This window comes from Lithobates pipiens, unplaced genomic scaffold (genome assembly GCF_037356315.1).
Source record: "Lithobates pipiens isolate NorthernLeopardFrog02 unplaced genomic scaffold, aLitPip1_a1.2 Scaffold_22, whole genome shotgun sequence".
In the NCBI taxonomy this organism is placed as follows: domain Eukaryota; kingdom Metazoa; phylum Chordata; class Amphibia; order Anura; family Ranidae; genus Lithobates; species Lithobates pipiens.
Genome location: NW_027507784.1, coordinates 141,878,828 through 141,894,951, shown reverse-complemented (window position 1 = coordinate 141,894,951; position 16,124 = coordinate 141,878,828). Strand labels below are relative to the sequence as shown.

The 16,124-nt window shown below is 41.6% G+C and overlaps 1 protein-coding gene across 1 annotated transcript in view; it reads right to left on the bottom strand.

Annotated features, from left to right (window-relative positions):
* The window catches only part of PTTG1IP (PTTG1 interacting protein), a 35,135-nt gene extending 26,409 nt beyond the window's left edge, over positions 1-8,726 (bottom strand). The window contains exons 1-2 of the mRNA XM_077448411.1: positions 8,569-8,726; positions 3,157-3,209 (exon numbers count right to left, since the gene is read on the bottom strand). Coding sequence (XP_077304537.1) covers positions 3,157-3,209; positions 8,569-8,641 — 126 coding nt within the window. The 5' untranslated portion in view covers positions 8,642-8,726. The remainder of the gene's footprint in view (positions 1-3,156; positions 3,210-8,568) is intronic.
* Between the last annotated feature and the right edge of the window lie 7,398 nt (positions 8,727-16,124).

Here is a 16,124-nt window from a genome sequence, read left to right as displayed (position 1 = left end):
GTGCCAGTGAAACTTTCTCCTTCCACCCTATAGTGGCCAGCCGCACGGGTGAAGGATGGAGGATCAATTGTACATGCTGCTGCAGCGGGGACACAGGTCTGTACTGCAGGCGGCCGGGTATAGTGTTACCCGCAAATCGGCGTGGTATGCACAATAATCGGCCGATGCCGATTTCTTAAAAACGGCCAAATATCGGCCGATATATCGGTCGACCTCTAGTTTTAGGGCCCATTCACACCAGCACACAGTACAACAAAAGGCACATTCCTGCACCGCATGGGGATGCAATGTCCTTGCTAGAGGCACTCCAAACACATCTAGTTTGGTGTCTGCAGCCCCCAAACACATATCGCAGTACCAGCGTTTGGTGTGGCAAAGTTGCACCTGCCCTACTTTTTGCGTTTCCATGCATTTGCAATTTCACTGAAATTGGACGGCCAAAAACGGAATGCATGCATTCCGGCATAAACCAGCAAAAAACACCCAAACATGTTGCAGCTTACCAATTTTAGATGTGGTGACTTAGTTTTTACTCCGCTTTAAAAATCGGGAGATTCTACTAGTCTGTTTTTCAAAAGAACCAGCTGTCCTACAGATGTAGGCAGCTGTGTCACTGTTAAATGGTTTATGTAAAACCTTTTAACCACAAAAAAATTAAATAGCCTTAGCTGGAGTTTGGCTGGGGAGTGTTACTGGCCAAAGCACCAGGTGAAAACAGAGGGAGGGGAGCCTACAAAAGAAAGAAAGAAAAAAAAAAAAAAAAAGTTACAGCCACCACATCCAAAGATTGTTAAGCTGCAATACATTTTTTTGCTTTTGGGCTTAATACAGGTCCTTGTAAATGGGCCGACTTCAAACTTGCAAACCCATTTGTTTCAGTTCATGGGCGCAAGACAATTACTGGATTTTCCAGTTACAGAAATGACACAATGCCAACAAACTAGTATTGTCACAAGGTACAGATAAATATCTCCAAGGTAAGAGGTGGAACAAGTGCAATTCCACAGGTGTAGTATCAGCAAACAAATCAATATTAAAGTGAAAGAAAAGTCAAAACCTAATTAAAGTGTTACTAAACCCAGGTCTCTGCATTCACTATATCTGGCCTCCAAGAGTACATTGAAATGAATTGAAAAGTAAATATGAACACACCACACCCCCCCACCTTTCTAGCAATACACAAAACTGAGCATGTGCAGAGTGCCCCCAAGGCTCTAGTGGATGTAAACCCTTTCATATACCCAGTGAGGTTAACAGCCTTAGACAATACACAGATTTAAAAAATTTCCCTACATAAGTTTTACACATTTCTGCGGTCTTTCTACATTCTTTAGAGAGCACATCACGTTAGAAATCTTTCTCCCCGTTTCAGCAGTGGGAGGAGAGTCTGGGCATACACAGAGCTGATTGGAGGAAAGGTACACATGGAGATGAGCAGAGAGCTTGTCTAGTCAGACTGTAGCTCTGCAAGTTTCTTCAAGTTACACCCCCCCCCCACCCCCCAAAAAATTTCCAGTTACCGTTATATCTCCTGTGTCAGAACTTGAGTGGCACAAAGTTGCACCTGCCCTACTTTGTGTTTCCATGCACTTGGCAGCTCACTGAAATCTGACTGCTAAAATGGAATGCATGCATTCCAGTGTGAACCAGCCTTTAAAAAAAAAACGCAAGCATGTTGCAGCTTACAAATTTTAGATGTGGCGAGACTTAAGAATAAATTCAAAACCTTCGCCATCCTTTGTAACCAGATGTCCTACCTCATTCTTTATGGGGGCCAATATTGTCTGCTCTCTTTTTTACTGTTTACATCATCAGAACATACATTATGTCAGAAGAAAGCCTTGTATTAATTCACAAAGTAAAAAAAAGCGTCTTATAAGTGGATGAGTGCCACTACGCCCAAGTGTTTGGTTTCGGGTGTGGAATGGGACGTTTGTGCCCCACAGCTAGACCAAATGCTGTATACTGTATGTAGCTGAGGCTAGTTTATACAGCTCTCCCAGCACGTGGCTCAAGCAAACTAGCTAAAGTGCAAGTAAAGCTGGAGCTCAGGCTGGGGTCACACTATTGCAAATTGGATGTGGGAGTTTCCCTATATACAATTGGCATGTCAAGTGACTGACCGGCTCACAATAGAGCCAGCTCCAGAACGGCTGCGGCACAAATTGCACAGGAGTCCTGTGCGTCTCTTGGTCCATTTCAGGTCAAAATCAGCCAAAAATTTTACTGGAAACGGTGAACAGGGACTCACTGGACCCCTGCTGTTTGCCGCTCCATACAGCAGTGTGAACCCAGCCTTAAAGCATAACTAAACCCAATTATCCTTTACAGCCCAATGTGGTGCCATTTCCTCCATCTGGATCTGCATTTGTCATTATGCCGCATGTGATCAGCTACAATAGTAGCCTTTTTAGGGCTTGAACGTTTGACTTAGTGCTGACAAACACCCTGGCAATGGTGACAATCACCAGAGGCATACCTCAATTGTAACGATTTTGGCAACTATTAACGCAATGGGTTTCATTCTGCTTTAAATAAACTGAAAACAAATTAATGCCCAACTGCAGGCATATTTAACCGCAGAAAAGACAAGCATGCAAGTTATTTGCAAAAGAGACATATCTACCATCTTATATTTCTAAAGTCCAGCATAGATTCTTGGCAAGGTACCATTGTGCTGGGACGAATGATTGCCTTGCATACATGCCAAATCAAGTCATCCCCACTGGCTAAAACAAAGGGTCCAAGATCCAGTACCTGGAAAAAGACTGGAGAAGATGCCAAGTGACCACCTAGGGATACAACTTTCACATTACTGAAATGTATGCTGGTGACTTTAAATCTACCTTAGCCACTAAGGTGCTTCTAATATAAGATTTTTTTTTTTTTTTTTTTTTAAAGCACCTTACCAGTGCCACTGCCACTTTTGGTGTGGCCCAGTGTGGCCTGTCACAAGTGTAAACATAACCGACCTACTGCAAAGGAGAAGATAGACAGGGTGCAACCAAAAAAAAAAAAAAAAAAAAAACATCTGTAGTGTATGCTGACTGCAGTAGGAAGGTGCAGACTTAAGAATGCTTTAAATAAAGAGCCATCAGCTCTTTAGTCAAACTATCCATATGCTGTTCCAGCCAGATGACACTACATTGCCCTTACCTTAACATTCTTCAAACAAGTTTCACAAGTTGTGTTGGACATCAGGGAGCATGCTGAAAAATAATTATAAATCAAGTTAGGACAACGAGAAAAACTCATTACAGAATAGCTACAATTCGCACCTAAACAGACAAGAATGATAAAGAAATAGGCACAGAAATTTTACAAAAAAGGTAAGCGACATCTTAAAAAGGCAAAACTGTAAAAGAAAATGACCAAACAAAAAACAGGAATGAAGCAGACACTTCAGAAAAGATAAGGAGCGCCACCCAAAGCGCTCCAGTTTCTGGCCTACGTATCAGATCCAGGCACGGTCACCATCCTATGAGGATGATGTGGCCACCAACCCTGCATGAATTACAGTACAGGAGTAATGTCACTCACAGTGGGTGGGGGGGAACCCCACTTCAGTGAACCAACCATCACAACTGGAGTGGGCTGAGAAAGATCACCAGTGTCTGGATTAATCGGACTAACCCTAGCCCTGTTCCTAGAAGATGTAAAGGATCCATCATTAGGGGGAAGGTGCCCCAAGATAAACTTCAGAAAAGGCATAGCCTGTGTAGTGGTAATCCTGAGCCTGGTTTTACTAAAGGTTACCTGGAACAAAGCTGGAAATACTCTGTGCGCATGCAACAGGCATGGTAAGGCACTTGTGTAAGCGTGAATGGGACCATTGAGTTTCTTTAGATTTCACCTCCAACCTCAGTGCACAAATGTGAGCCAGCCACATAAGTTATATTCCTACTTGACAAATTTTCCATGCAGCAAAATGGAGTAAATCAGTCCCAAGTACAAAGGGCAGAAACTGATCCTTAAAGCTTCAGATCACTGACCCCCCCAACCCCCCACCATCCTCTGTACAGATAGGCCAAGTTCAGATTTTTGCAGGGACATTTGTTTTATATTTTCCCAAGGTTTTCCTTACCATTTAGTTAGCCTTGCTAGTTTATTTTTTTTTTATTTATTTTTTTAAGAAAAGGGTGCTGAACCTCGGTGATCTTTGATCTTTCATATTGTTCAGGTAGATTTCCACCTCTCAAATGGGTGCCTAAACCTGTTTCAGGGTATCCAAAAGAATTGGAGAGGTATGACAAAGATGTAGACAATTTCTCCAAAATCTTTTGAATTACTTTCTCACCATGTAAATAAAGATCTGAAATAACTTTAGCTACTTGGAATATCTTAGCAAGCGTTGGGCGTTACTTGGTGCACAGTGGAAGTGGCAGTCGGGGGGGGGGGGGGGGGGCCCTCAGGTCAACTTGTCCCAGGGCCCACAAGCTTCAAGCTACGCCTCTGCCTGTACCTTAGTAGCCACCCATCCATACCCTAGCTGTCAGGAGGAGGTTGGATCAGTCAGCAGGACCCATCCTGGTTAGCTGTGCGCTGCACTGGTTGCTAGAATCGCCTGCCGCCCAGCGTCTAGCAACCAGCTGCCCCAGCATTCTGAGCGCTTAGCCTCCATGCCTAGTTAATTATCTCTGCCTCCACCCACCCACTCCTCTTCCATCTTCTTCAGCGTAGAAGAGCCGCTTGTGCCCGAGTGTGAGCTGAGCAGCTGTCCACAGGCCACCTGCCGCTGTCCATTACTGTATCCTTGTTCTGGAGGCTCTGCATTGACCCTCATCTTGTCCATTCTGCCACCAGTGAGTTCCCCATAGCAGCATTGTCTGCAGGAGTCCGAATACTGCAAGTTCACCGTTTTACATCACAAGTTGTATTAACATGAGAGCTTGAGGAGGACTTTCCTTGCCCAGTCCTGATTAACCACTTCAGCCCTGGAAGATTTGCCCCCTTAATGACCAGACCATTTTTTGTGATACAGCGCTGCCAATTTAACATCCGTTTAGGCCAATATGTATTCTGCTACATATTTTTTGGTTAAAAAAATAAAAATTATTAAAAAATAAAAAAACACAAACTAAGCATATATTGGTTTGCGCAAATGTTATAGCGTCTAAAAAAAAATAGGGAATAGATTTATGGCATTTTTAATCTGATTTTCTGATAAATTAAATTTTAGTCATGATATAAAATGAATGTGGGGGCCTTTTGGTGGACGTGATGGGCCAAGGCAGCACAATGTCTTGGGCCGGCCCTGCTGAAGATGAATGCCTCAGATAACACCTTTAAAACAAGTGATCTTATATGACTTGCATATTTGCAGCCTGACAGGTTCGTCGATTACCGTGATGCCAGTGCATTCTCTAATCCTATTAATATGCATGAAGCAGAAGGCATTACATAAAACAAAGCTCATTTAACTAAAAGGCTGAACCTTTGACATTAGATAACTATTGTGTCACCAGTTTGTGAGCTGACAAGTTCCCCAGGTGCTTTTTATTACAGACTATACAAGTATAATTACTAGTTCAGCATAGCATGTAGGAGTTACATACAAGTGGTAATAAACATACTTCTGACAACACTAAATGCTCATATCTGTCCTATGACACGCTCAGCGCGAGGATTTATGTCACATGTGAATGACGAGAGACTGAAGCATTTGTATGGGAGGGACGACAAGTAGCACACTTTGCTCCTGAGCCATCTATCTCAAACAGGTTGACGAGGTCAGTAATTTAAACAGCTTGTAAATCAGAGCACAGAATAACAATCTGTTGTTTGTTTTGCTCAGGCACCAAGTGTTTCCAACATAACTGCTCTGCCTGGGAATAATCAATGACTCCAGAGAAAAAGCAGCAAACAAGCAATTCAGAATCACATGGTAAGAGTTATACCAACTTCCCAGAGATTAACCCGCTTAGTAATTCACACTTTTCCTGTATGTAGCTTTTATAGGAGAGCAATTCAGCTTCATATGTAGCACACAGACTTCTTGGGGTACATACATTTATGAGCCACAGATATTGATAGTAGAGCTGCACCATTCTGGATAAAATGAGAATCACGATTCTCACAGTGCAACATCTTTTATATTATACAAAAAAAAAAAAATTGAGCTAACTTTACTGTTTATTTTTTTTAATCCATTAAAGTATTTTTACAAAAAAAAAAAATTGCGTTTGAAAGACCTCTCCGTAAATAGCGTGATAAAATATTGCAACAACCACCATTTTATTCTCTATGGTCTCAAAAAAAAAAAAAAAAAAAATTATATACATAAATATTTGTTACATATAGCATTTTTTTTGCTATAAAAACAACCGATTTTAACATGCAAGCAACAAGTGTCAGAAACAGGTTTAATCCACTAACACCCCAAAGAATTGGAATGGGACATGGATTCTGCAAATACGAGTACACCCAATTCACGTCTGTGGCCGGGTTCACACTTGTACAACAAATGCTCCGGCATTAGAAGCTCAATGTTTTCCTATGCGAGCCGTCTTAACTGGTCCAATATAAGACTTTGAAATAAGTTCCTGCACTACTTTGGTGTGACTTTTCAGCTCGCATCAAAGTCGGATCATCGTCTTAACTGACCCAACTTTGGCATGCGACTTGTGCTTTGAGGATCTTGAAGGGATTCTCTATGCCAATTTAGGAAGAAAAAACAAACAAAAAAAAAAACAAACAAACACACACACACGGCATGGAGTTCATCCTCCAAGAGAATACCATGCCCTTCGGTCTGGTATGGATTTTATGGGGGGGAGACCCCCACACCATAAGAAAAGCATGGACCCCCCCCCCCCAACCCATACTCATTCACATAGTGTGGGGGAGGGGGATCTGGCCCCCGCTATTTAAAGGGTGCTTCCAGATTGGGATAAGCACTACCCCCCCCCCCTGGGTTGTCAGGAAGAGGCCGTCATCAACATGGGGACAAGATGCTTTGGGGTAAGGGGCCCCCAGGGGCCAGATGCAGCCCTTTTCATGCCTTGAGCCGGCCCTTGGGCACCAATCCTTCAACCGACATGAATGATGGGGCACTATGTCTTCCCTCGACATCAAAGATTTGCACTATTCCTCCAAATACAAGGAACTATTCCTCAGACCAACAATGAAGCACTATTCCTCCTACCAACACCAATGAAAGAGCACCAATCCCTCCCGATACCAACAATTGGCACTATTCCACCAATGCCAATAGTAAAGCATAGGAAAATCCTATTGATGCCAATGTATTTCCTACTCACACTGGCAACATTCTGGCCCCAGAGTCTCTGAAGGACAGTAAACTGGCCCTTTGTTTAGAAAGTTTGGAGACCCCGGCTTAAATGAAGCCACCCAGAAGCACACTCTAGCCACTGTTGGCGCTGCCATCTTCACCCAGTCTTCCACTCTCTGGCCTTTTCAATGGCTGGCCGTGATAACCTCAGTCACATTCATGTGCACAGGAGCCACGGTCACAGTGCGCTGAATGTAGGTGCAAATAAAGTGCCTTTAACGGCCCGCTTTAACCACTTCACACCCTTAGACCATACCTCTTTCTTTCTAGAACCAGCTGATCATAGAGAAGGATGAATGTCTGTTCCGAGGATCCCCATGGTGTATGAAACTTAAAGCAATAAGGATTTTGGCACTTCAGATCTTACCGACATTACTGAGATTGGTTACTTTGGGAGGACAGGCGATAGATTTAGGGACCCAAGTCCCCTTTCACACGTCTGGACAGTGTGTCCGTATTTCATCCGTTTGCGGATGACATACATGCATCCCTATATCGTCCGTCTCCGCCACGGTCTCATTCTGCAGACAGAGTAAAATCCTATTTTTCTATCCGTCTGCAGAGCGGATTGGATGAACACGGACAGACGGTCCTTGTTCATCCAATCCTCCCATAGAGGAGAGCGGAGATCTGACAGGGCGGTCCCTGCAGCGATCCACAGATCCATCCCGTGCCACTAGACCACAGATCTCCCCATAAAGAGGGCCTGTCACTACCTCACAGTGGATCCATTCATCAATGTGTATTATCTGCTGAATATTTCCAGGAACTTTGCTTTCTGTAATATATATATATATATATATATATATATATATATATATATATATATATATATATATATATATATATATATATATATATACACATACACACACACACACTTTTTTTTGTCCCAGGCAGGAAAGGATCAGATCTGTTTGATCCATTGTTGTACTTTCAATCAATATTGTATTGTTAAAGTTCAGTATCTCCATCAATAACATATCACTGGTTTGTGATCACTTGGGCGGTGGTGGTGGGGGGGGGGGTCAATCACAAATTGAATTGCTATGTATGATCACCAACTATAGGAGAGGGGAATACAGATCAGGAACATGGAGTGTGATCAGAGGGGACCGAGTAACGGAAGTACACAGTGTAGGGGTGAGCGGAGCCCTGGGCGGAGGAGAAGCGATCACAAAGTAAACTGAAGTTGTTTTGTGCCCCCCTTTGAAATCGAAAGTGGCACAGTCCTTCCTCCCCTGTACACAGCGATCCTCATTCTCAGTTACACTCACCGGGATCATCCGCGGCGGCGGCGGCCGCAATCAGCAGACACAGCAAGACACAAACACTACGAGCCCCGTCCATCTTCCTCCGCGATCTTCACCCTGACCAACACTACACAGCACGTGATACCACCCATCAGCCCCGCCTATTAGTGACGAGAGCATTTGCTCCTCCCATTGCAACTTTTATCACCGCCCCCCCATAATCAGAGCCCTATACACATAGGGGATTGGTTGTAGGGCGTGGCCGAGGGAGATAAGTGAGCGCTGCGTCCACAGACATGTCACTGGAGGGGCTGCTTATGTATACGAGGTTGTCATATATGGACTATTGTATAAGCCATTGACTGCTTATTTATTGTTATTTATGTATATACGCGGGTCAGAACCTAGCTACATGTAATTTGGCTAGGTTTTGAAAAAAAATTATATATATATTTTACTCAAAAAAATGAAAAGAACACTTTGAGCACATCAGATCTCAATGAATATTTTATTAACAAATACAGAACAAAAGATACACATAAATACATTAAAGCGGTAGTAAACCCGCAAATATATATATATATATTTTTTTAAACCTGCAAAGCAAAAGGCATAATGAGCTAGTATGCACCGCATACTAGCTCATTATGAAATACTTACCTTAGAACGAGGCCCCGACATCTGGCCCGATCCACGCCGAGGGAGCTGACATGCTCCCTCGGCGCTGTGAGTGGCCGGAGCCGCGATATCGTCACTCCCGCGCATGCGCGCGGGAGATTTCATTCCGGCCGGCCGGCCACTGCCGGATTTTCAGGCCGAGAATCCCCTTGTGCGCATGCGCCGCTGCAGTCAGCGGCGCATACCGAGGGGAATATCTCCTAAACCGTACAGGTTTAGGAGATATTTTTTTTTACCTACAGGTAACCCTTATTATAGGCTTTCCTGTAGGTAAAAGTTTAAAATTTTAAAACCAGAGGGACTACTAAGCAAACAGTGTCCCAATGGTGTAGCAAAATGTTATAAATGCTCTGAACTCCGGCTCCTCCCCCATGTAGTCAAGGTGTCAGCATAGGATGCAGTCTAAGCCCTTGTACACACGGTCGGAGAATCCGTCAGAATGTGTCCTATCGGACCGTGTTGTCGGATAATCCGTGTGTGGTATGCGATGCATAATGGACATTAATTGGGACTTTTAACGAAGCTCTGGCCTGGTAAGGTCATGTGTTTCCATCCCACGGGACTTTAAATGAAACCATGGCCTGGTAAGGTCATGCGTTTCCATCCCTATTGTATTAAAAAAAAAGGGGGAACAAGGGTGACATTGGGACTTTACATGAAGTATGTGGTACCAAAAAAGTACAAGGTGAACTACTAGGAATTTTATTAATTGTTACAATTGGATTTACAAGAGATAAATACAATGATTTTTTTTTTATTATTTAGTTTTTATTTAATTTTTCCGTTAAAAGAATCACAAAGAAAATTGTTACATGTACAGGACAATCCTCCAATACCGAAAATCATAAAAACAAGCAGTCAAGACAAATTACTCTAATATTACTATCAATTACCCTCTGTCCTACCTACTTATTTTTCTTATCCTTCCTATCTTTCCTCCCCAAAACTTTCCCTATAGTATATCCTAACCCCCCTCCCACCCTCTCCCCTCATTTGTTGGCCCTTCCTCCTGAATTTACTCCGTAAATACCTGGTTCTAGGTCTCAGTCCTTTTAAAGATTCTCCATTTTTTCCATACTGCCCAATATTTGTTCATATGGTTGTTCTCCATTTTAACCAAATATTCCATATTGTTGATATGTTCAATTCTCTGCACCCACTCTTTAATGGTGGGTTTTTTGACTTGTGTCCAATTTACCGGAATCAAGGCTTTTGCTGCGTTTAGCAAAAGAAGTACCAACGTGTTAATTCTTTTATTTTTTCCTTTATCCTTTTCCACTTGTTGTTTACCACTCATATCCTCAACTCCATAGAACAAACATTCCAGCGGGCTGTATGGAATTTTTTCCCCAGTTATTTTTTCTATATAAGTCAAGATCTCCTGCCAATAAAGCCTTATTTCTGGGCATTCCCACCAGATATGAAGAGCTGTTCCAGGTAAATTACACTCCCTCCAACAGTACTTAGATCTCGATGGATCTATTTTATGCATTCTAACAGGGGTTATCTGCCATCTCATCATGCACTTATAGTTAACCTCTCTGGACGTTATGTCAGATACCTGTCTATATACTGACGCTAACATCTGCCTCTCCTCCACTTTAATACCCAAATCCGCTTCCCAATGTCCTATTGCTGGTATACTATCTTGTGTCTCCAATTCCGATAAACAATCGTACACTCTAGACATACAATGTTTAACACTTTCTTTAGAATTACATAATCTTTCTATGGGTGTTAGAGAATTCTCGTCCCTTATGGGTTTTGGAATTGAAGAGACAAAATGTTGGATCTGTAGATACTCCCATTCCTTTAAATTTTTCCATCTATAGTTCTCGATTATTTCTTGTTTTGACATCAAACTACCCCATACCATTATATCTTTTAATTGTGTGTTTTCCATTTGTTTACCTAATTGAGTGCCATTTCCTGGAGTGAAAAAGTGTGTACCCGCTAATGTGATTAATGGTGAATTATAGACCCATTTCTTCCTCCTATATAGTGCGTCCCATATTTTTAATGTTGTTTTCGTGATTTCATGTGCCTTATCTGTGCCCTTACTAAATCTAAATTTTGTCGGAATCCAAATAATTTTTTTAAATTGTGTGCCAGTTAATAATTCTTCCATTTTTACCCATTTTTTTTCAGTGTGAGTATTTGTCCATTCCACCATCCTTGCCAACGTAATTGCAGTGTAATATCTATAAATGTCTGGCAAAGCCATCCCCCCATTTTTTCTTCCCTAGTTAATATATTATATTTTATCCTCGGTTTTTTATTCTGCCAAATAAATTTAAAAAAAAGTGTTTTTATTATTTTAAAGAAACTATGTGGGATATAAATTGGGAGCATTTGAAGTTTATAGGTGATTTTCGGTAAAACCACCATTTTTAGGAGATTAATTCTACCTGTCCATGAGATTTGTTGCGTTTTCATTTTACCTAGCACTGTTTTAATGTCATTTAATAATGGGATGTAATTTGCGTGGTATAAGTGCTGTACCGTCTTTGTAATTTTTATACCTAGATTCGTTAATTCTTTTTTTCCCATGTAAAAGGGTATTCTTGCTGTAGTGCCATCTCTTCCTTTTTATCCAATCCTATATTTAATATGACCATTTTAATGGGGTTTATTTTAAAATCTTTTATTTCTTTTATTATACTAGGCATAGATAGTCTTGGCTTGGTTATGTAGAGGAGTATGTCGTCCGCATACGCCGCCACTTTGTGTTCTTCCTCTCCCCATTTAACACCACTTATATTTACATTATTTTGCATCTTTGCCAGGAATGGTTCCAGTGCGATTACATATAACAGGGGCGAAAGTGGGCAACCCTGCCTTGTCCCATTTAGCATTTCGAACGCGGACCACATACTCCCGTTTACTCCCACTCTAGCTGTCAGTTGTGTATAGAGATTATTAATCCACTTCATCATCTTTGGGCCTAAACCCATGTTCCGGAGGGTTTCTACTATAAAACACCAGTCGATTCTATCGAATGCCTTTTCGGCATCGATAGAAATCAATATCATTGGGGGTTTCTTTTCCCTATCTTTATCCATCAGAAGGAGGGTCCTCAGACTGTTATCTCGTCCCTCCCTACCTGGGACAAATCCTACCTGGTCCCCTTTTATTAATTTCGGCATTACGTTTTTTAATCTTGTAGCCAAAAGCTTTGCGTATAACTTAGTGTCTACATTTAACAAGGCTATCGGGCGGTAGCTGGAGCAGCTAGAATCATCCTTACCCGATTTCGGTATGACTGTTATATTTGCCAAAAGAGCCTCTTTCCTCATACTCTCATCTTCACCCAAACTATTCCAAAACTTACACAGTTCAGGAACTAATTGATGTTTAAATTTCTTGTAATACCTGATTGTAAAACCATCCGGGCCAGGGCTTTTCCCATTTGGTGTTTCTTTTATTACTTTATATATTTCTTCTGGTCTAATTGGCTCCTCTAAGCTTATGACGCTATCTTCTGGTATTTTCGTTAATGCTGCTTCACTAAGGTAATGCTGAATTTTCTTCTTCCTTTGCTCCTTCTCTGCCCCTGATTCTTTACTTCTTATTGAATAAAGGGCTTTATAATATGTTTTAAAGGCCTCTGCGATCTCTGATGATCTGAATTTCACTTCCCCATGTTCATCTTTAATTTTTTCTATATAATTTAAAGCTTTTTTTTCCCGGGCTATTCTAGCTAAATATTTCCCCGACTTATTTGCCCACAGATATCTTTCTTTAGCTATATTTTTATACGCTTTCCTCTGTTTTTGCTCTATCAATTCGTCTAGTTGTGCTCGCTTCTGGATGATCTCCTTATATATTTTTTTATCTAAATGTCTCTTATAATCTTGTTCTAGCTCACAGAGTGCTTTTTTTAGTTTTTCATATCTTTCTTCACTTTCTTTTTTTTCCCCCGATCCTATACTGATTAACTTCCCTCGAATTTGAGCTTTATGAGCTTCCCATAAGGTGGCCCTGGAGACTTCCGTGGTGTCATTTATTTTGAAATATTGTTCTATTTCTGTTTTTATAACACTCTTCACATCTTCCATCTCAATCAACGCCTCATTAAGTCTCCAAGCCCCCCTTACGTGCTCTTTATCTTTCATCCTAATTTTAGCTAACACTGGGGCGTGATCCGATATCGTAATATTACCTATCTGTACATTTACCAACATTTCCAATAAATCATGGTCTAAGATTATATAATCCAGTCTAGCGTAAGTATCGTGAACCGGGGAATAAAATGTATAGTCAATTTCCCTTGGGTTGCATGCTCTCCATGCGTCTACAAGTTGTTGGGTATGAATTTTTTTTTTTTAATTCTATATTGCTTTATTTCTTGAGGGGAATTCACTGAAGTTCCATCAATTTCAGGCTTCATGGTAAAATTCAGGTCCCCTGCTATGATCACATGGCCGTATTTATAATTCTCTATTAGTTTCAGTATACCATTCAAATATTTTTTTGGGGCCCTGTTGGGACAGTAAATATTGATTAATGTGTATTTTTGTCTAAATAGATTACCCTTTAAAAATAAAAACCTCCCTTCTGGGTCCACCTTCATCTCCTCCATTCTCCATCCGACAGCCCTTGAAAACCCAATAGCCACCCCCTAGCACTTTTAATAGGGGAATCAGCATAGTACCAGGTAGGATATTTTCCTGTATCAATCCGAGTATTAGAATCTAGAGCTAGATGTGTCTCCTGTAAAAAGACGATATCAGCCTGATAACCCTCTAATTCTTCAAATATATTAAACCTTTTCCTTGGAGAATTCATTCCTCTTACATTACAGTATATGTTACTATCTTGAGACCTTCCATCGGGTACTTCTTAAATCTTTCTTCTCTCTTTTATTGAATTCAGGCCAACCCCCTTTTCCACCCCCCCCCCACCTCTTCCCTTCCCAACCTGTGATGTGATTTTGACCCTTTGGTCAGGGGTAATTTCTCAGGAACCTCTTTGTTCCTTATACCCATATGGCCCAGAGTGGAGTTCTGTTCGGGCGCGTCACCATCCATCTCGCCTATCGCTTGCGAGGTGAATACTAGACATACCCCGAGGACCCCGCTCTCCCTCCCATCGCCCCTCCATCCCCCCCCGTGCAAATAAAAAAGGGGGGGGGACGCGAGGGGAGAGGCAGGCCGAGGACGTATCTCGTAATTCCTATCATTTGGCCTGACGGCTCCTTTCAACATTCCCCTCCCTCTCATACCAGAGAGGGGAGGAACTTCAATCATCCCCACCGCAGGGACCGGGATATCCAATATTTTACAGAATTCTGGTACGCCCTCTATATATCTAAGTCTCCCAGTCCGTCCGTTCTTCCTGCCAATAAGGCATGCAGGGAAACCCCAATTATACTGCACCCCCTTCTCCTTCAAAACGGTCAAGAGCGGTTTTAAAGTTCTTCTTCTTTTCATGGTGTCTGGAGATAAATCCTGAAATATCTGTATTTCCTTTCCTTCATATCTAATTGGGGTTTTAACTCTTATATTTTTCCAGAGTAAGTTCTTGTCCTCTTCGTGCTGGAAACGCACAATTATGTCTCGTGGAATATCCTGCGAGAGTTGTTTTGGTTTTCTTAGGCGATATAACCTTTCAATATTTATTGGATTGATTATTTCTTTATTCATCCAGGGGTTACATATCCTTTTTATTATTTCTGTCAAATCTTCTTGCTGTTCATTGTCCGGGACACCACGAATTCTTATATTTTTCTTTCTTTCCCTGTTTTCCTGATCCTCCATTTTATAAGCTTGCTCTTGTTGTCCTTTTTTTAAAGTGATTATTTCAGCTTTTAATTTCTTTATTATGTTTGTTTCTTTCTCAACTTTTTGTTCCATTTCTTCAACACGGTCCAAGACGTGCGCAAGATTCTTATGCACTCTGTACATTTCCTTTTTCATGGAGTTTTCCAGTGCGACAAACATTGAAATTATTTCTATTTTTGTAGGTAATGCTGTGGGGTTTTCTTCCTGTAAAAATTACAAGTGTGTGGTCTGTATTTCCTCAATTTCATGAATCGGATCGACCGATTGATCCATCTCCCCCTCCAGCACCGTCTCCTGGGCTTGCGGGGAGTTGTCTTGGGGTTGTTGTTTCTTTTTTTCTCTCCTTTCTTTTTCCTTTTTATCTTTATTTTCTGCTTGGGTAGTTCTTGTTTGCAGTTGCTTTTCTTGTATTTGTGGTCTCTCTGCGCCCCCCGATTGCGTAACAAATTTGTTCATGGGGCCAGGACTTACTACCAGGCTCCGCCGAGGTGATTTAGGGATTGTCCCGGTCTTAGATGTCTTCCCCTTCATTTTCTGGATTTTTTATCCGGTTGACCCCCAAAAATATTATACCGCGCCTCCGGCTCTTGTTTATTTATTTAGTTATAGTCTTTGGGATACTTTGTATCTATTAATGGACCTCAGCCCAAGTCTCGTATGTCACCGCAGGAGCTATTTTCAAAGAAATTGTAGCCAGATTATTTCCTGGCACGTTGAAACAACCCAGTTAGTATCAAGCACCCAATGACCGCCTGCTATGGGGTTTCCACCCGGCAACTATCCCCCCATGAACCACTTTACTCTTAAATAGTATGTTAGACACGCAGTCAATTGTATCACTTATACCAAAGCTGTTGTTAGACTGATTGCAGCCGTCCTTTAAAAAAAAAAAGGGAGTGTCATACAAAAAGGAAGCAAAATAAACACCGGTCAAGTGTCGCTCCTTGCCCCATTCAGCATCGATTGCGTTCAAATCACAAGAAAAAATTATCCAGTAAAAAATGTTTTCCTTCGATGCATCACTGAGATTGTCAGTTCAAAACTCCACAGACACAGCACAACTCAAATGGGGGGTCAATCTCCGTTATCACACAGTTTTTATAGCATTTAAACTGAAGC